Genomic DNA, 20,244 nt, shown 5'->3' on the forward strand with positions numbered 1-20,244 from the left:
TCATGTGGTACGTCTTACCCCTTGGCAGGACATGTACAGAGACTTCATTTTCTAAGCCACCTCTCTCTTGGCAGAAAGCAGGTGGTGTGACTTTCCTCTTCCCTCTTCTTCTTCCTCAGTCTTTTGGGGATTTTTTTTTAAACATTAAGTTCTAAGGTTAGATCCTGCAAAGGGCTGAACACACAATTCCCCAGGTATGCTGTTTGCTGATCCCTTACAGCTGTAATGCTGAGGTGTTAAAGGCTGATCAGAAATACACTGAAGATAGCAAGTAACTTTGCAAAACTTTGCCTAAGCTACAGGTCAGGCCTTTGGATTCCAAATAAAGAACCCTACAGAGCCTGCCAGGATCTCAGGCTCATGAAAACAGCAGCCAGTTCTACATACTGAACTGCCACGATACAGTTTAGCTGCTGGTAATAGGGGAATTACAGGGCCTGGCCCTGGCCCTGAATGGTGAATCTCATTGATGCAAGCTACCATGTTCCTTAATGCTTCCTTTGACAAAGCATCATCAGCTAATTTCTGGCAGGACCAACACTGTTAATTCCCTGCCTGAGGCAGGTGCTAGGACAGAAGAGAGCTGTGCAACTTGCTTGTTAGACCTCCAGCACATCTGTAGAGATGTTTCCACTCTCTGGGCATCCTTCTCACAGCTCTTCCTTTGTCACAGCTTTGTGCGATGGGGAAGAGGAGGGCAGAATAGAGACATATGAAAGCCCGTGGGGAGGATGAAAAATAGCCCGAGGTCCCTGCACAGTGCCCAGCAGGGTCCATGCAAGATGACTGCCATGCTTGTCTGGCCTGCCGCCTGTTCCATCTAGCCTCTGAAAGCTGGTCACGAGATGTGGAATTCTAGAAGCAATAGAAATCTGCTTCCTCACTGGTCCTGGGTGGGCATCAACCTAGGCACCAAGGCAGCTCACCGGAGCTGTCCATCCAACCTGCAGCCCGTAGGTCACTTTCTTCCCAGAAGGTCACTCAGAGATGTTTGGGAAGGGACTGCTGGATGGGATAAGTTATTTTGGCCACCCATCTTTTGCAGCTTACTTTCCCCAGGACCATTTTTTTCCATCACCCGAGCAGACTTGCACCATGTAATCAGTGTTTCCTTCCTGTGACCACAGTGGACTGCAGGCATGGCTAGACGGGCTGCCCATCACAGGCTGGAGAACACTTGTGTTTTTGCTTCATGACAGAGTACATGTCCAAAACAGTCCCTGGTATGTGACACCTTTCATGTCACTAGAAGAGCATCTGCCAAAGGAGATGGATGCTTGCTCACAAAGTGGACGTGTAGCTGGCCACCTATGAAATATGGGGCAGTGGTGTACAGCCTGCACGTCTCTGCTCCCACTTTCTCCTTAAAGCTTAGGAAGCCACTGCCCTGATGGGGAGAAGAGAGGCAGGGTAATAATTAGTTGATTTGGCAACACTGAGCCACTGAACATGGGCATAACAGCCACTGCTTTAAAGGCAGTACCTTACTCCATGTGGCAGATAGCAGTGCTGTCGGTACCTTCTGTGCCTGAACCCACTGGCCACAGTCCAGCCCTCAGGTCTGTCAAAGACCTCCAGGCAGTAAAACCGGCTAGAAACTTCCCAATGTGAGGATGTAGCCTAGAGAGACTTCCTGTCCTTCCTGCTGCAGACATAGGCCTCAGTGTGCAGTTTGTCCCTCACAACTTGTAGTAGTTTTATCATCTGCAAGTTTGGAAAAGTCACAGCCCTGACAGTATTTCTTGACAGTGTGCCTGGGCAACTTAAAAGCCACTGAGATAATAAGAAAAAAACAAAAAACACCCCCCTCCCCCAGTATTGTCAAAGACCTCCATCGATGCTTTTAATATGCTGCCAAATACTACATGTGATTAGTTGGTATAATAGGCAGTATACCATCTGGTCTGCAAGCAGCGCGTCCAGGGATGAATGATTGTTATCTGAGTGAGAGACCCTGGAGTAACAAAAGAGTTGAACGCGGAGGCCCTGTAAGCAGTTGGTGTGCCCATCCTGCTCGGAGCACACGCAGTCGTGATGGCCATCGTCCAAACCCCTCTACTTTCCCAGGGTTTGCTTTCATTCTCAATTAAATTAACAAAGCTCCTAAGGCAGAGTTGTACTTAAAAAAATTAGGTTTCAGTCCCAGCCTGTCTTCTTAGGGGCCTGGTTAGGGTGTGTCCTGCAGGACGTGATGTCCGTCCTTCCATTGCTGTCCCATGTCAGTGTCTGGTCCATCTACAAGGTCCTTAAGGTCAGGAGAAGGGCTGTGCGGGTCTCTAGGGACCTTCCTTTGGGCTCTGGCTTTACGGGCTCAAACTTCACCTTAGTCTTTCCCTTTTTTTACAGAGAGAGAAATATCCATGCTGTGCCTTAAGGCAGTGATTGGAACAAGCTTGCATGGGTGTGGGCACCCAGCTGAGGAGCCTATGCGGTGTAATTGTGCTAGTGATAGGTGGTTTCTTTGAAAGTGGCTTTTCTGATTGCTACTCATGGACTTCAACTCCCGTGCCCAGAACTGATCAGTCTGCAGATAGAAACGCATCTGTGAGATGCTGCTGCAATAGGCACTAGTAAGGACAACTATTTGTCATACAAAATTTGTACTCTAATAAGAACGACCCAACGTCTTAGCAAGCCTAGCTTCAGTTTTGTATTCCAGTATGTAAATCCTTCCCTCCCCTCATTGCAAACCCAATGGAGTAACCACAGCTTGGAGTCTGTCCTTCCTCCATGCTGAATAGCTTTGCTGGCCTTCTGAACAAGATCAGCAGCCTCCAGAGACCCCGTGCCGGAGAAGCCAGGCAGTGCCCGTGCTGAACCACCCGCACAGGCGCTGGGAGCACAAAGACTTGTAGCTGGGGCTGAGCTGTCTGCAGTGCCCATCCTGCTGGCTGCCTAGTTCCTCCCTTGAGGCACAGAGTGAGGTATCCATTACACGTGCAGCTCCATCTCCCCGCTCGGCCGAGGGGATACTTTGTCTGCGCTCCTTCCTAAATTACCCCAAAGACAGGAGACACATGTGTTGGAACCAGATACGCAGGCAAAACATCTCGAGGTTTTGGAGGTAGGGAGAGAGGGAGAAAAAAGACAAAGGAATCTCCTCCCAGTGTGTAGTTAAAACCTGTGGTTCTGTTTTGTTTGGCATGCTTTCTCCATTGTACTTAGCTGGGCGGCCGCTCTCCCCTAGTCTTCCCAGAGCTACAAGCAGTGTCCTATGGAGATGAGTAGATACCATTTCAGATGGAGTTTCCAAAGTAAAATGTGCCATTGTGTTCAGAGCTATTGTTTTCTGTTTTCAATATTAAAGTTACTTGTGGTTTCCAGGGGACAATATATCAAGCAGAGCTAACAGGCTGTAGAGAAGATGTAGATTATGAAAACAAGGGGATTAAATTTCATACGTTTGGAGCTAAAGTCTCATCTCTCTCACAGTAGTGTGACTGGGAGAATAGTCTTGCAGGCTCACAAAACTGTACTCATTTAACTAATAAGGTGTTTTTAAGCAGGTTTAGTTGAACCAGTGGGCACTGCTGTGTGAGCAGTGGAAACCTCTCTAAGGATAGATCCTGGGAAATACGCTCTAGAGGACCCTGCTTGAGCAGGGAGGTTGGACTAGATGATCGCCAGAGGTCCCTTCCAACCTCAACCGTTCTGTGATTCTGTCATTCTGTCGTGGTGCAAAATTAACTAACATTACACATATAAATCTGATCTGAGAGCTTTTCCACACTGGGCTTTTGCACTCATTCTAACAAAATGAGTTTCTGTAGATGAGATCTGTCTGGATGAGTAGCCCAGGCCTAAAAGGCCTGCAAAATCGGCAGTTACGTCTTAATAAAACAGGGATAATTCTAGAGCTGGGGCGTTGCAGCGTATTACAGAGGTGATTCTCTAGCACTCGCCAACCCTTTTGCTCTGGAGGAGTAGCTGGGCCCTGGAGGAGTCAGCCTGTCACCCGAGGGGGCTCCCGTCGCCGCTGCGAGATGCGTCCTACGCATGTGATATTGCAGAGCAGCTCAGGAATTTTGTCCTCTCAGTTTTCTGACAGAAAGACATTGCTGGGCAGAACAGACTGAGGCAAAAACTACCCAGCCTGCAAATCATGCTGACCTTAATATTCGGAGTGTAATATTTGCTAACAGCAAGTATGTAATTAATAGCAGTACTCTGCTAATGCCTCTGTGCTGCTTTTAAGACACACCCTCTGGCACCTTGCTTTCAGCTGCAAAGCAATGTTTTCCAGCGCTGCCACAGGCTTCCCAAGGACCAGAAGGTCTGAGGCACTGCAGTCTCTCAGTGACCTGCCCAGCCTGTGCACTGGACCCCAGCGTGGGACTGAACTGCTCCTGCCTCTGCAAAGAGTCTCCCTTGGGTGGGATTTAGGAACTTATAGCTTTTGCGCTGTGAGGCCTTGGGAGTGGCTCAGTAAGATTAATAAATCAATAAACCCAGAAGGCTCAGTGAGGCTACACTGGGTTTCAATGGGTTGGCTTAAAAGTTTGAAATGTAACGACAGATGGAATTTCTAAATGTCCCAGGTGATTTAGGAAGCAGTGATTTGTGGAAGTGACTTTGGTGCTTTGTCCCCTTTATTTTTAGTGAAGCTTTTAGAGTTAAAGTTTTATTTAAAAACGGGACCTTTGCCCTGACAGCACTGTCAGAAATGTTTCTGTTGCTGTCTGGAAGCAAGTGTTGCAGGAGAGCTAGTCGCCCCAGGGCTGTTACCATTGCTGTCCCAGCGCAATCCTCATTGCTGGAGTGTCTCTCACTGGAGCACGTTAGTCTCTTGCTGCTCATTTGCAGTCTGAATGGAAATGCCAAGACCTGTGATTTTTTTAAGGATAAAAAGTGTATGTGCAGCTAGGTTCACATGCAGTCCATCAGCACTGAGAGCAAGGCAGTGTCAGCTGGCTTGGATTTAGGGCAAGTAAAGGGGCTTCCTGATCTCCCTCCATGGGAGAGAATTCACATCCTGAGCAGTGAGGAGGTGATGGCTGGAGCTGCAGACAGAGCCTGCCCTAGCTCGTCTCTGAGCCCCTGACGCCTCCCAGCTGGGCTGTGTGATGTCGATGGAGACTACTGTTAGCTCCCTTGTGAAAACCCTCAGGAAATCCCTGCTGCACATTCACGCTGGACACCATCACTCTGAGCCCAGGCCTTCTGAGTTCTTGGTAGTTTATTTCCAAAAAACATGCAGGTGACCCTGAGCAAAGCCTCTCCCTCGAAGGACAGGACACTTTCATGTGTTTGCTGGTGTAAATACTTCTTTAAACTTCTTTACTGTGAGGGTGACTTGAGCACTGGAGCAGGTTGCCCAGAGAGGTGGTGGAGTCTCCTTCCCTGGAGATAGATATTCAAAACCCACCTGGACGCTGTCCGGTGCAATGTGCTCTAGAGGACCCTGCTTGAGCAGGGAGATTGGACTAGATGATCTCCAGAGGTCCCTTCCAACCTCAACCGTTCTATGATTCTGTGAAACACAGATCACTTGAACTAAAGCCCCTGGAGTTAATCTGAACTGATGTGATGTAACATACAGGCAAATTTGAATCAAATTTAAGGTGAAGGCAGTTTAAGGTAGAAGCTTCTGGAGGGACGAAAACTGGTCACAAAGGAAGAAAAGGTGATAGGCAGTGACAGTATCTTATTCACTGGGTGAAGAAACAGATTTGATTTGCTGTGGTAAAACTACTGTGAACTCCGTCTTCACTGGAAATACCCCAGGCTGGCCCTGGCGCAGCTGAGAGGAGAAGCAGGGCTCTAAGATCCTTACGCAGTGGAGATGCTGCAGTCTCCATCTGAGGACATACAACAACTTCAGAATTGTTTTTCTTCTGTTTTCTTCACCTTCTGCATCTGCTCATTTTTCCCATCCTTCCTGAGAAGCTCTAATTGACCTGACAGGGCATCATGTCGGCGCAGCTCTGACATCGTGACGTGACCTCACTGTGCCATGTAACTGCGGCATTCATCTCTCCGTGCCTGCCTGCAAAGCGGGCGTTTTGGGGTGGCCTTACTTCCCAGGGACAGTGTCAGGACAAATCCGCTGTAGATGCCGGCGTGACAAGGGACATATAATCACCATGGATAGGTGGAAAAGTATGAAGTAGCCTTTGTCCAAGCATCTTCCAGTGTGGTTAAGTCAGATGAGGCCAGTCTAATTTAGCGCAGGGGAAACAAAATGCTTCTGGCGGACGCGTCAATAGCTGCTCTGTGAAGGCTTTCTGAGGAGCTCTTCAGAGATGCACCGTGTGCCTCTGTCATCCCAGACCAGCACCTCTGAATGCTTTGCCAGTCTGCTTTAGCCACAAACGCTGAGTTCATTTTGTGGAGCCCTTGGAGAAAGCTGCATTTCTGTATGAAAAGTACCAAGTGTCTCAGCTGGGAAACAGCTTTCCCTCTTTTGATGGATTATGGTGGGGAAAGACCCCCACTCTCTCCTCCCCTGCCTCTCCTCCTCTGGCTGTTTTCGTTGGATACTGAAGGGCTTGTAAGATTTCCAAGATTTGTGGTGGAAATTTTCAGACCTGAGAGAGGCATTTTCCCTTTGGGGATTACACCATGCTTTAAATGTCTGTTCTCTTTATTCTATATGCATTTTCCAGCTTTTGTTTGACTTTCTCACAGATTGCACTATATTTAATTCAGAACATATCCTATAATGCTGTAATTGTCAGTCATGTCAGCTGATTTTGCTGACAATTATTTTTGCTTTAATATTTTTTTTCCTTTTTACTTTCAAAATAAAAGGAAAGCCAGTTGCTGCTGCTTCTCAGGGATTGAATTAATGCCCTGCTCTTGCATGCTGTGGCATCATGTAACACCAGGAGAGAGCCAGTGTTACTGGCTGACTGATATAATTATTCCTGCGGCACTGTGGAACCAGTTACTGCGTTAGGAAGAGATGGGGTTTCACCTCCTCCTGCTGCCTGAGATGTCAGTTAGACAGAAATCCTCTGACAGTTGTATCCTGCAGTGCGAGCTGCCCCAAGGGCAGCCGGTTCTGTTCCCCATCACACACGTGCTTCAGTCATTGATCTCAGCAGACAGGATCCTTGGCTGGGGTAAATCAGGTCCTTCCACTCAGCTCGTGGGAGCACCACTGTTTAACCTTAGCTGAAAATCTGTCCTGAAATCAAACCAGTGAAGAGTGATCTTTTCTAAATAGACTGATAGAAGGTGAGTCTGTCGAGACTGGCTCTCATGCTGTCCACACTCTTGCTTTTTTCCACCTGCTAACAGAGCTAGAAGTCCATTTAAATGCTGGTAGGTTACCTAATAATGTGAGGTCCATTTGCCAGAAATGGTGGTTAATCATCTTTCTTAAAGAGAAAGAGCCCTTTGGATGCTCTGGTTAACTAGGATTTGGAACATGCTGCAAATGGATGAGCCCACAAAGGGAGGATAAGCATATCTGAAAACCACTGATAATACTTCTTCCACTTGCTTCTGTCCTGCTGATTTTAAATTAGCAGAATTCCTTTGATTTCAGTTTCTGACTCCTGCTCTGCAGAATAACGCTCAGATCATTTGATGGCTCTTGATTAAATCTCATGCCACTTTCCCGAGATATCTTGCATTTTGCAGATGTAAGAACAGAGAAACAGAGGTTTCTCCATGAGAAAACTCTGGCAGAAGGTAGAATTCATCCTGCTCCTCCTTTTCTTGCAGATCCCATCATATATAATTCAAAATATAGCTGATGGTGCTGAGACCATATATCATGTCAGTGAGCAACACAGCTGGTTTTCAACTTCAAAATGAAAGGAAATTGCTGCTGCTTCTCAGGGTTTTAATTAATAACCCTTTTTGTCTATCTTGATATCTTACCTCCCCTTCTGTCTAAGCTTTCGTTATCTGCATCAATGACTTTCAACCCTGTCTAATATGCAGATAGCCCGAGCCTCTCCTGGTGAGGGTGTGAGATCCGTTGTCACCAGTTGTAGATCCCTGGTAGCAGCTTTGCTTTTCTTCAGTATCTTTTGCAGCTGTCTTTTAGAAGTCTTCATGGGGCTTAGGAGCTAGATGTGTGGCTGCCTTCTCTCCTCTGCCTCCCACCCATGAGCTGGTTGTGGCCCCTCTCTGTTCCTTGGGGTGCTGATCCAGCTCGGATAAGCTGCAGGAGCAGGGATCACTGAGAGCTCACCCTGTGTGTCTGGTGCCTGACTGTCCTCTTGTAGTGTACCTCTCAAGTTCACACTTGAGAGTGAACTTGAGTTCACACTTGAGGGGTGAAATTAAAGTTATTGTTGGCTTACCTGTTTTTTAATGAAAAATGCATTTTCTACTGAACGCTTAGGAAGGGGGAAATTAATATGCCTCTTGACAGTCAATGTGGGAAGAGTTGTAGCCTTGGGACTGCTGGAGGGAATATGAGTAAGGTGGCAAACTCTCAGGGGTTTCTGGGTTAACCTTGCCAGAAATCTGCTGTTCTCAGTCTCACGGTCATGGTTTGATGTTCATCAACTGGCCATTTCTCTGGGATAAAAGTAAGTTAGAAATTGCAGGGAGGGAGAGAGGCCCTATCTCTCTTTGCAAATGGTCTGAATCCTGCATCTGTTTGCAGCAGTGGATGTTGCTTTGCTTGCCAAAGTAATAGATTTGGATGAAAGTCATTCTCAGTGTGGTTGTGTGTTAAAATAAATCTCTTGTGATTGCAGCGCTGACCTCCTGGGGGACTTTGATTTTATCTGTGCACATGGCAAACCTACTTCCCCTTGAAAAGGAACCAGCAAGATAAGCACTCTGATAAGAGATTATGTGGGTATCCTAATTCGCTCATCCTGTGAGGTGTAGGGGACTTCATTTCTTTGACTGGGGGAGAGTTAAAACAGCTGCAAGGAAGGAAGCGAGGAATTAACAGCCCAGCAGGACACTGTAGCTCAAATCCACAGTGTAGGGCATAACTGGAAGTCAGGTTACTGTCTCAGTGGATTAGTTACAGAGAGATAGACTTGGTCACAAACTACCAAAACCTTGAAACCAGCAGCAAAGGTAGTGTTGCTATTAACAAACTTTAAATGTTTTTCTTTCAGTAGCTAATTCTGTTCTAATTCAGAGCTCTCTGCAGTCCTAAGGCTAGGCAGGTAATGTAGAAGTTGGTAATGTAGATAACGTTGGTAACATAGGTAATGATGGCAATGTAGGATTTGGCTTATAGCGTGATGCACAGGCTTCATGTTTGCTTTTGCCTGCATTCAAATCAGGAACGAAATTCCTACTGGCAAATGCTACGGGATCATGTCTTTAAACAGTTTATGTGGTTATGTTCCCCTGCACTCGTTGGCCAAAGCAGAGTAAAAGCCTGATCTCTTGCAAAAGGGAAGTCACGCCTTAGTCTTAGGTAGTTTATGTCTTTATACCTAAGACAGAAAGAAGCGTTTCATGAAAATTTAACTAAGGTAAATAAAATGCAGTAAGTAAATATCAAAAGGATGCTTGGCTTCTCATCCTCTGAGAGGTTACTTGTAGCATCTCAAAGGACACTTGGTTTTCTTTAGTAAGTTTTTAATTAATGGTACCTTCACAAGGCAGGCAGAGGACTGGGTCTTGTTTTCACAGCAGAACTGATGTAAATGATTGCAGAGTCCATCAGCTGGGGAGCCAAAATGCTCCTTGTTTGCAGGAGCATCTCTTTCTTTATTGCATATTCACTTTCATGGATAAAGGAGACCTGAAGCAGAAGAGGTGAGAAGGAAGGAACAGTTTAGCTCTAAGTGAAGATATTGGCTGAACCTCTTGTGTTTCCCATACAACTTATATATGCTCTTGAGCTCAGATAACATCAGCTGAAGGTGTTCAGTACACGCAGCTGTCTGATTGACCCACCCTTGCTCAGAGGCCTATAGGGATGTGATTTACTTTGCTCTGAAAACCCTGCAGCAGCAGTTTTGTTTTTTGCAGTCAGATAGTTTCAGCTTTCCCCTCCCTGAAGTGTCCAAAAGCCTGAAGCAGCTTCCTGGAGTTCTCCACATTTATATCAAAAGCAGTGGGACGCTGTTACTTGTATTCCAGTTTCTGGACCTCTAAGGATGAAGTTGGGCCGTGCTTGCAAGTTTGTGCTTTGCACTATGAGAGCTAGAGTTTTTGTTTGGCTGATTCTCAGACAATCCCCTCGAGAAACTGGGGCTTCAACAAAAAGGCTAGCTGTCATGAGAGTTGGTACCACTGAAATCTTGTTCCTATCCTTTCCTGCAAGCCAAGTAACTTCACAGCTGTGCACAAATAGTAAGCAGCAGAGTGGGCCAGTGCTCTGAGCCTGCTCTCATTGCGATGAGCAACAACAATTCACACGAGTAATTCCATTGATTTTTAATGGGAGTAATAGCGTGATCGTTTGATGACCCCTGTGAGTAAAAAAGTCATAATCTGGACCACAGTTTGTAGCAGATCAGATAAAGGCGTTTAGCACAGAAGCAAGAATGAATCTGCTCAGAGCACAAGGCAGAGGCTCCATGCAGGACTTACATAGGAAAGCTGTTGGCAAACCCAGAATAGTTTGGAGAGATGAAGCCTGGGGAGGTGGTTTCGGTGGTGAATTATTTGTGGACGCACATCTGTTGTGCCAGAAGCAGGAACGGGGTGTGTTTGTTCAGCCTGACTCCAGACACGCTGTCTGAATGGGTGGGAAGCTCATTTCCCCGTTTCCATATACACTCCCTGTTTCCAAACGGATCCCCCACCCTGTGACACAGTGACATGCGAACAAATTTCTTTCTGCTCATCACACTGGTCATACAATTGGAGGCTCCCTGATGGTGGGATCAATGCTCTCTAGTTCATGTACTAGTGCTTAGAAACAGATGAACCAAATATGAGCTCTCCCAGTTTGCTAAAATGTGTTGCACACTTGTGCTTTCTTGTCTGCCCAAAGCCTGCTACAGCCCTAGCTCCAACCCTTGAGACCTCTTCCACCTTAAGATGGCCCTTATTTCCCTTTCTTGCTGAGATGATTTTACGACAGTTGACAGCGGGTTACTTTCTCATACAAAGGATCTTGTCCCTGGACAAGTTAAATGTTGTATATCAAAGATACAAGTGGCGATTTGTGGAGGCTGCCCATATCTGAGGAGAACACTGTGGGGCAGTAAGTGAAGTTTTGTTTACTTTCATAGTAAAACACTTGCTGCATACCAAAGAGTTTTCAACTCTCAGGTGCTCTGCAGACATCTAATTAAGTGAACTGAAAATCTCTTTATTGGTCTTTGGCTCTTAATCATCCATGAGAAGACAGTGCTGTGACTGCTAGGAGCAGTGTCTGTGTTTCAGCCCTTAGCTCCCTCCATTCCCAGCCACTCTCTTTAGCTCCATTGCTATTATCTCTTATTCTTAGAGAAGGGCTGAGCTGGGGCATTAGGCATTGGCTCAGGATACTCCATCACCTCTGGGAGGTTTGGGATGTTTCACTTAGGCCTATTGTTGTTTTTTGCCCCTGAGTCTGTCTCTTTCTCATTTTCTTTGCATCCTTGTCCATGGGTGAGAGGATACCAAATTCTGCTTTTCTAGGATTTTAGGTCTAGCTTGCACTGGTTTTAAATGACAGAACTGGGTGCAGGGAAGGGCCAAGCAGGGCTCTGCTTCTGCTGCTCTTTACCTTTCACATCCTGAAGGTTTTCCTGCACTGTAGAGCTAATGGGCACTCAGTAGCTTCCAATCTGTGTTGCAGTTCCCCATGCCATTAATACTCATCCATACAGCTGTAGTCATGCTAGAAGTACTTTTTTAGGCATTAAGGTGAAGAGCCTGGGAGTAGAGGCTGGGTCAGCACAAACGCCAGACCCAACTGACTGGCCCAGGGGCTGATCCACAAGCCCATGTCAAGTGATGTCTGGGGCCAGGGGGTTGGAGAGAGGCTGTCACACTCCTCCATGGGTGCTAAACCTTGCAGGGCCTCTTAGAGAAGCAGCGTCTTCACTCCTTATATTCAATATAGCTCAGAAATCTGTGCTTTTCCTGCCTGTCGTGTTGCCCTTTGAGGTGGTGTCTCACATATTGAACAAGATGAGAAATCTGCCCTTCCTCTCGGGCGCTTAGGCCAGGCCGTGTCCCTGGGACAGGCACCGGTGGCCTCCTGAGCGCCTCTGCCTCTGCTCCCTCCATCTCTGCCATACTGACTCTCCCATCGGAAGCAAGAGCTGGGGCGGAAAGTGTAGTCTAGGAAAGTTTAGCCAAATTCTTCCAGCTGTAGTTTATTGTATCTATTTTGCTGATATCCACCCTTTAGATAAATAGCGTTAAGTTATACACGTTGTGACTCTCTTGATGTGGTTAAAAAGGCTTGTATTAGCCAAGCTAATCTAACTCCAAGAATAACCATGGGAATTTGACTGTATCAGTTCCAGCTTGAATCAGTCGCTGTGTAGTAAAGTGAGAATTGCCTTCCTGGCTAAAAGTCTAGCAACAGTGAAACTTAAAGTCAGTCAGTGGGGTTTTTTTTCCTCCTTTTTTCTTTGAACAAAACTCCTGCCCGTGCCTGACCTCAGACACCCGGAGCTCTACCTACAAGAAAACAAAATTTCCCATTTTCAATAAAAACCATGTCTCTGTAGGCAGAAAAGTGAGTTAGCTAACAATCCGCAAAGCTACGGTCTATTTATTTACCAGGCTGACTCCCTGATGGGGAAACATGTGGGATCTTTTAACTTTTTCTTCTGCACAGATGTTCCTTCTACTCCCGAGTTTCCTCTTGATCTTTGGTTTGCTGTACCATATGGTTAAAATGCTGGAGATGTTCTGCGTGGTGGAAGAGAAGGATTCTGTGTGTTTAAAACAAAAACAGCAAAGAAATCCTAACTGTTTTTTCCCATGTTAGCAAAAAAATATTTTTTAAAGGAAATCTGTTAAGGTAGCAAAAATGTTAACTCACACATCCTCGCTTTTGGGCACGTAGCATTTCTAAGACTAAATGCTGATTGAAGAGTCCCCCCAGGGTAGCTTTTGCTGCCACTTCAGGGATTTGTATCGAGCTGTAGATCCAGTGCAGGTGAGGAGATAGGGGTCCTGCAGGGTCAAGTAACAGGAGCACTGTAGCCATGCCCTTTTCCTCCACTCTCTGGCAAGACTATTCAACTCCATTTGCCCCCAAAACTGTTTTGTAGTGGAGGTGAAGAGCCTTGTTGAGTGAATGAAAGGCTGTTGACAAGGCTTGCTTTCCTTACGTATCTTTCTCCGAGGTGAGCCTGTGGGCTGTGGACTGCAGGTTGAAAAACGTCTCTCCTGGTCTGTTGGAAATGGGACCCTGGCTAGCGAAACCTTTGATGAGACCCCAAAAAAGCAGCTTCTCTGTTTCCTGAGCAAGGTCATCCCCCAGCCACAGTGAGCAGGGGCTGCTGTATAGGAACAGCACAGACGTAGAGCATTTAATTTTATGTCTCAGATGTGGAAGAAAATGAAGCAGAATATGAAGCTTTGGGTATTTATCTTGGTAGCACCATGAGCTGAATGGCAGCAAAAGGATGCACAGGGTGAATGGGAAGGTGAGAGGCTCTGCTGGTTTTCAGGGCTGGAGATGGGCTCCCCTGGGCAGTCTCATGAAGATGTCACTGGAGCAAGTGCTTCATCCCTTCTGAATGAGTCTGCGTATGGCCTCTTGGCCTACCCTCAGCCTCACTGGCACCAGTACGTCCAGGCTTGTGACCTGAACAGAGATTGCAAAGGCTCATTGAGGAATGTCAGATCAGCATACTGTTTCCCTAGGCATGCTCCACAAAAACGCACTGATGGTCAGCAGTCTGCTCCATTGTGCATGTTGGTTATAGCTGTCAAGACTCCTTTGAGCTCCTCAAGATAAAGGCTAGTGGTGGCTCCATAGTACAATGGGATTTTGATCTTAGTTTGCCCTTAGCACAGCTGTATTAGCTATGGTGTATGGAAATGGTATATAGAAATGAATCTACAGCTCAGTACAACGGTGTACTAGAAAGAAGTCATTGTATTGCACAAAGTTTAGGAGGTGATAGGCGAGATCTTAGCTGATGTCGGTGAAACTCTTGCTCAAGTGGTCCAGATCCATGTGCTCGAGGGTGGTTGTCATGGGCTGAGAACATGCCCACCGTGGGCCTTTGCTATGTGCCTTCTGGTAGTTCCCGCTATTGTAGCCCTCTGGGATGCTCTGTTCTCTCAAGGCTCTCTCCCTGCTGCCCTTTCTCTGCTGCTGTCCTCCATGTAGGGACTGCAGTGGAAGATATTTCCCTAAAGCCCATTTGTCTATTCCTAGGAAAGCAGGAACGCTCTTAATGGAACAGGGCAGTTGGCAATGCCTTGCCAGAAAGAAGATAGATCGGGTGTTTTCTTAAATAACCTCTAAGCTGGTTGATTCAACAGCAGTTTTAGCCAGGTGGGTGGTCTGTCATACGGGCAGGTAAAAACTATGTCTCCACCAACCCAGGCAGACTGTGGATTAGAGACGAAGCGTGTGTTTTGTAATGAAGGATGAGAGCCTAATTTTAGAGCCGCAGAAAGGCCAAGCTCAGATGTCTGCCTGGGCCCTGTCCCAACTGCTGTGCACTGCCAGAAACTTGCCCTCCCTTTCTTGGAGTGAACTGTGCAATACCTTTTTATGTACAGGCTCCCCTGCAAGCAGGCACAGTGATTCCTGCAGTTGCTTTGCTTTGCTAATCCTCTTTCAAACTACACACAGACCAAGAAATCCCCTCTCCCCGCGCAGCCTGTCCACGTCTCCCACCTAAGACGTTTGTTGTTTCCTTTGCAGATGCAGCTTCTGGACAAGTTCCCTATTGAAGGTGGCCAGAAAGACCCCAAGCAAAGAATCATCCCTTTCCTACCAGGTAATGTCATGGCAAAGGCCCTAAATGAGATGGGTGAGAGCAGTTGGGGGTTGCCATTCCCCAGCTACCTTCTCTAGTACCTTTTGTACTAGGTACTAGTCTTACAAATTCCTTTTCCAAGGGAGCTCACACATGCTGGCCTGTGGTACCTGGTCTCCACATGACAAAATAACTGGCATTGTCTTTAGGGCTCCCAAGGGATCTTGCATCAGCTGTTTAGGTTTGGGTTGCTGCACAAAGGGATTCGGTGGCTCCGAGGGGCTCTCCCTTTGGGGTGCAACTGCACAGCTTGAGCCTGGCCTGCAGACCGAGAGGCCTCTGGAGGCCAGAGGTGCTGTTGTCCTCATTTCTGGTGCCGTGGCTTTGCGGACACTATTGCTGTGTAATAAGGAATGAATAATTAGGGCTGCTACTGAGTTATAAAGGAAACTGAGGGAAGCTTAAATGCAAACAGGGATTTCTGCAGAGCTGGCCAAAAAGATAAGTAAATATCTCTTTGGCCTGATGTACAGCTCTCTGAGAGGAGCTGTACATGATAGATATCCTCTCCTCAGGGTAACTGAACACACTTGCATACAACTACTTCCAGCAGCGACTGCAGGGATGGCACGGAGGAGACGAGCCAGACCGCAGCGTGCGCTTGGGGAGGCACGCTCCGGCCAGCTCTCTATTGTCTGGCTGCACGGTTCTGGCTGTTGGTTTAAGGTTTGGCTCACTGCACTGAGTGTCAGGATAAACGGAGTATTTTCAGCTTGTTAAAAGGTTCGTTCTGTCTTTAACTATAAAAAGGAGATCCCAGCTCTTCCCCAAAGGTCTGTAAAGTGAAGCCGGGGTGGGAGGGCTTAGTTCTCTCCAGGAACATGCTGCGGTCCCCGACACTGTTTTTAGGCAGAGCAGCTGCTCCAGATGTGTGGTGAGAACAGCTCCAGGGCTAGCAGGGAAGCAGGGACCTGGAAACGAGCAGTGCAAATACGTGATGCAAGCATCGGAGCCACAGTAGGACAGCGCGGCAGCCTCATAGCCTCCACAGGCGTTCTGGAAAACAGCCCCAGGACCAGGGTTTGCTCTCCTCAGGTCACTTTGCTGCGTCCATGCCTGCTGCAGCCAGGGGGAGGTGATGTTGTTGTCCGTTCCCAACTGGAATGGGGAAGGGTGTCCAAGTTTGGGCGGTCTATCCAGCCATGCCACCAGAAAACTCTTAGCCAAGTTTGTTTGTGAAATGTCTGTACAATGAGGACAGGTACTGCTGGCCTGCCCTTCTTGTTAGAAAGTGTTTTGAGATCCATGAAAAACACTGTACAGAAGTACAAATGACTTTAGGTGAGGTGCTGTAGGAGCATCTGTGTCTGCAGATAACAGTTGTTCCTTCTGTAATGACAGTCACTGGCCAGTTTATTCTGCTTTGTCCTAGAAAAATATTGGCTGAATCCAGTTCAGCAATACTTAAGAGTCTGCTTGCAGTTCTCAGTGATGCATATCCTGATATATGGGTGGGTGAAATTTGTGGAGGATGAGGTACGTCCCATGTGCCCATTACAACACTTCTCACTCTTCCCACCCTCCAAGAACTTGATGGAGATGGTACTGCTGGGTGTCCCTGAGGGGAAGGGTTGTATCTGGAAGACATTTGGGCTGACTTAGCGTCCCAAAAAGAAGAGCTACCAGAACTGAATAGACCTCAGCCATATTTAATTTAAAATATCTGTGATATACATTCTACTTTTGATATCAAATCTCTGCCTCTTTCTTGTTGAACTGCTGAAAAGCCCTTGTTGCATTACCGAGGAACAAGGTGACTCAGCTAAATGTCAAACAATGTCAAACTCTGTTAAATAAACTAGCTGCTGTAATTAGAATATGCTTGGCATTTCTGCAGCCCGAGCCATGGATTACTGAAACAAATACCTAGCTATAAAGTGTCTTAATTAAAAAACAGCAGGGCAGATGTTTGTACTTAAATCCTACTTTTATGAAGATGTCATGATCTTGCTTGTTTATTGTGGGCCTGATTCAGCCAAGCTGGGGTGACTCCACTTGTCAGGTGCTCAGTGCCCTGAACTTGCCTTTGAAGTTTCCAGGTCTTGGCGACTTCCCCCCATCAGGCCAATTTTAGAAAGCTGACACATGCCAGCACACGGCTGCTGGGTATCAGCACTCCAGCTTGTCAGCGATGCTGTGGTGCTGTCCTGAAATAAAGACATGGTCTGGGCATGGAGAATTAAGGACCTACCTTCCCAGACCCCTTTCCAGTGGCGTGTAGGGGGCTGGCTAACCGATTGCCTCCAGCGCTGTGGGTTGGCGGCCGCAGGCCGTACAGCCGCACTGGCCAGCAGGTAGGAGTGGGTGCCTGCGAGATGTGGATCTCCCATGACGGCAAAAGGCTGGGAAGGAAGAGCTGAAAAACGGCTGCAGCTGGTCAGGCCAAACGTGGTGGCCTGTTGTGGATCCCAAAGGAAGTAGCGCACCTTGCCCTTCCCACACCCTGACTGTCTTCAGCAGCTGCAGTAGAAGTTGGCGAATATGGACACCCGGTTCTGCTTCTGGCACTGAGAGCAACGGGTGGCTAGTGGTGAGAGCAGGAGGCAGGAGGGTGCAGCAGGTCTTAGTAGGCAAGATGCTGCATTAGAGTCCAGGACTGCTCATCCCCAGCTCCTGGCTGTTGGGATATCGGTTTGTAGTACCGGAGAGATTCAAGAAGCAGGACCTCCATTGCCCAGGGCCCCTGAGCATGGCATGACCTCCTTGCTGTAACTTCCGACAGCCTCAGCTCGTGCCCTGGCCACTGTTGATTTCCTCCTGCTGTGACATCATGTCTGAGGTTAATTTTAAGGAAGCATCAGTCACGCTATGTGCACCCATTTGCAGGCGCTGCACATCTAGTGTTGCTAAAAGAGTAGTGCGGCTAAGTTGTTGACATGGCTTTGACAAGCAGACTGCAGCGAAGTCACAGGGAAGATGTCTATATGGAGAGACAAATGGCCTCTGGGACACCCTCCTGGTCCAGTCCCTGTTCATCTAGATGGGAGACAGGACATACAGAGGGTCTTCCTTTGGGGAAAGAAAGCTCCCACATCTCCTTCCGCCAGGCAAAGGACTGGTGCGTGCTCAGTCGTTGCTCCAGTACAGTGCCAGGATCACACTCAGGTACACAGCTGGACCAGGAGGCTGAACAGGCCTCAAAGACCTGTAGCTGAGGCACCATCATAGCAGTGTCTCAGCTTACTCAGTGCCAAATGGGGGTGAAGATGCTTGATCCTTATTTATGTGGAAAGCAAAAGGTGCCCCGTTGCCCTGTTATAGCTCCCTGCCGTAGATCTCTCTCTCTCTCCCTTTGTCTGCACAGACTGCAAATTCTCATGGGTTTAGAAAGTGTTTTGCTGCAGGTTTCCTCCCCACCTGGGCGTGATGGAGGGGCTGCAGATCACTGCTGCTTGGCTGACCTGTTACATTTTGGCTGTGATTTTTGCTTTGTATAACAGGCCCCTTTCTACTCACTGCGGCTGTTTTGCTGTGACTATGTTGTTGCAAATTACTAGGCAAAGTACCTCCCTGTTAGGTCAGTTGCTTTATGTTATTATTTGATCGTGCTGAAGGTCTTTTACTTGTAGAAGCAGGGAATGCGTAACAGAATTTGGAGCTTTGTCCTCTTAGGAGAGTCCATTCTGGCTTCCGCAGCAGGAAAGTGCAGTTTTTCTTTTCTTTTGACACCTATTTTTTATATCCTATTTTTATCATTTTCTTTCTTCAAATGTTTTTCCCCCTTTTCCCTCCTATGCCAGGAGAGACTCTACAGCTTTCTTTGCAATGGAGAGGAGCAGGGAGATAATCAACTGAGCAGTGACAGATAGTCCTGTGAAAGATGCCCTGTGGATTATTTTGTACTCTTTGAGACTCACTCCCCTCAAATTTTGAGGTTTTTTTTTTTTCCGTACTGAAAGGATGAAATTCACATTTTTCCTCCTCTTTCCTCACTTCATCTTCTTTCCATGAGTTTTTCCTTTCTGCTCACTAATTTCCCTTTTCACTGTTGGAAAAGCCTGTGTCAGGGGAGGTGAGGCAGAAGAAAACCACACAGGGGAACTGTGTGAGGTGGCCAGAGAGCATGACTATTTTTTTAATTAGTGGCATGAGATTTTTATTTGGGAGGATGGAGGGGAATCATGGAAGAGTTAGAATAAAATTTGCTGCAAAAACCCCTTCTAGTTTGTCACTGTAAGAAGACACAAATGAAAAACTGTAACAGTGGGATTGTTGCGCTGAGTGCTTTCGAAATGCACTGATTTCTCTCTCCGTCATGTCTTCCGCTGTATACCTGAAGAACAGTCTTTGGAGCGTGGACTCCAAGCCTCGCTCCCTCCCTGCTAGATGTTTTTGTATCTACACCAGCAAGGAGAAGAGATTATGAATTTAGGCTGCCTTATTTCACACATCTTAATTGATGATGAAATTTCCACTGGAAGGAAAAGCCCAGTCTGTTGTGCTTCGAGGGAACGCAGTGGCCAATAGGAGTAACAGAGGCTGGGCGATGCAACCCCAGGGTTTTGCAGTGGTTGGCCCCAAGACTAGCTGGATTGCACTGCTTTTCATGTCTTCTGGCAGTAGGCGGAAGAGACCCTTGATTAAGGTGAGACACCCTGAAATCTGTCAGGAAACCGGCCTTTTTATGGTGGGTGCTCTTAGGTGAAGCCTGGTGGCCCGTCTCCAGGGCATGGGGAGGGAGCTTGTTGTGGTGGATGAAGTGACATGGGCTATTTTCTGGCCGCGTCATGCCCTGTTGACCTGGCTGTTTCCCTGAGGACACAGTTGGAAGTAAAGGGGCCTGCCTATAGTGAGTAAGGTCTGTTCCTCTGCTGTGCTTCTGTGCTCGTTACCTCTCTTTTTTCCTCTTAATTTTCCGCCAGAGCTGTTAGCAGGGAAGAAACCGCAGCGCTGCTCCTCTCCTTGACTGAGGCCTCCTTTAATTGCTTTAAGCTCCAGATGGTGCTGTTGAGGGAAAGCCGCACTTTCTCTCCCAAGAGAGAAACCTCGGGCACCATCTGGAAGGAGCCTCTGGGGCTTTCTCCTCTTGGCCCTGACGGTGCAGATGGCGTGAGGCAGCGGAGACCTGCAGGCACTTGCCGCCAGCATCAGGGTGGACAGGTCAGGAGCTGGGCAGAGGGCAGTGAGATCCAGGTGATGCGGGTGATGCAGGTTTGGCCCTGGTTTTTGCTCCAGAGGGCTGAACCGTGGTGTGTGGCTGCAGCGAGTGCCACCGGTGTGGGGAGCCGGGAGAGCTGCTGCTCTCTCCCGTGGTCCCTCTGCCCCAAGGTTTGCTCCCAGCCCTGCGGTGGGGAAACGGCAAAGCAGGAGGCGCAGGAGAAAGGGCAACTGAGACGCCTGTGAGCACGGGGAGAGGTGTGATTGCACAACACGAGGAAGTGCCTTGCCGGCACCGCCCAGATACCTGGGGCTGGCACGG

The 20,244-nt window shown here is 47.7% G+C and overlaps 1 protein-coding gene across 4 annotated transcripts in view; it reads left to right on the forward strand.

The window, feature by feature from the left end:
* The window catches only part of SH3PXD2A (SH3 and PX domains 2A), a 272,461-nt gene that overhangs the window by 62,029 nt on the left and 190,188 nt on the right, over window positions 1-20,244 (forward strand). For all 4 annotated transcript variants that reach the window (XM_068949734.1, XM_068949736.1, XM_068949735.1 and 1 more), the window contains exon 3: window positions 14,711-14,786. In XM_068949734.1, coding sequence (XP_068805835.1) covers window positions 14,711-14,786 — 76 coding nt within the window. The remainder of the gene's footprint in view (window positions 1-14,710; window positions 14,787-20,244) is intronic.

The sequence above is a fragment of the Struthio camelus genome, chromosome 7 (assembly GCF_040807025.1).
Source record: "Struthio camelus isolate bStrCam1 chromosome 7, bStrCam1.hap1, whole genome shotgun sequence".
Taxonomy (NCBI): Eukaryota; Metazoa; Chordata; class Aves; order Struthioniformes; family Struthionidae; genus Struthio; species Struthio camelus.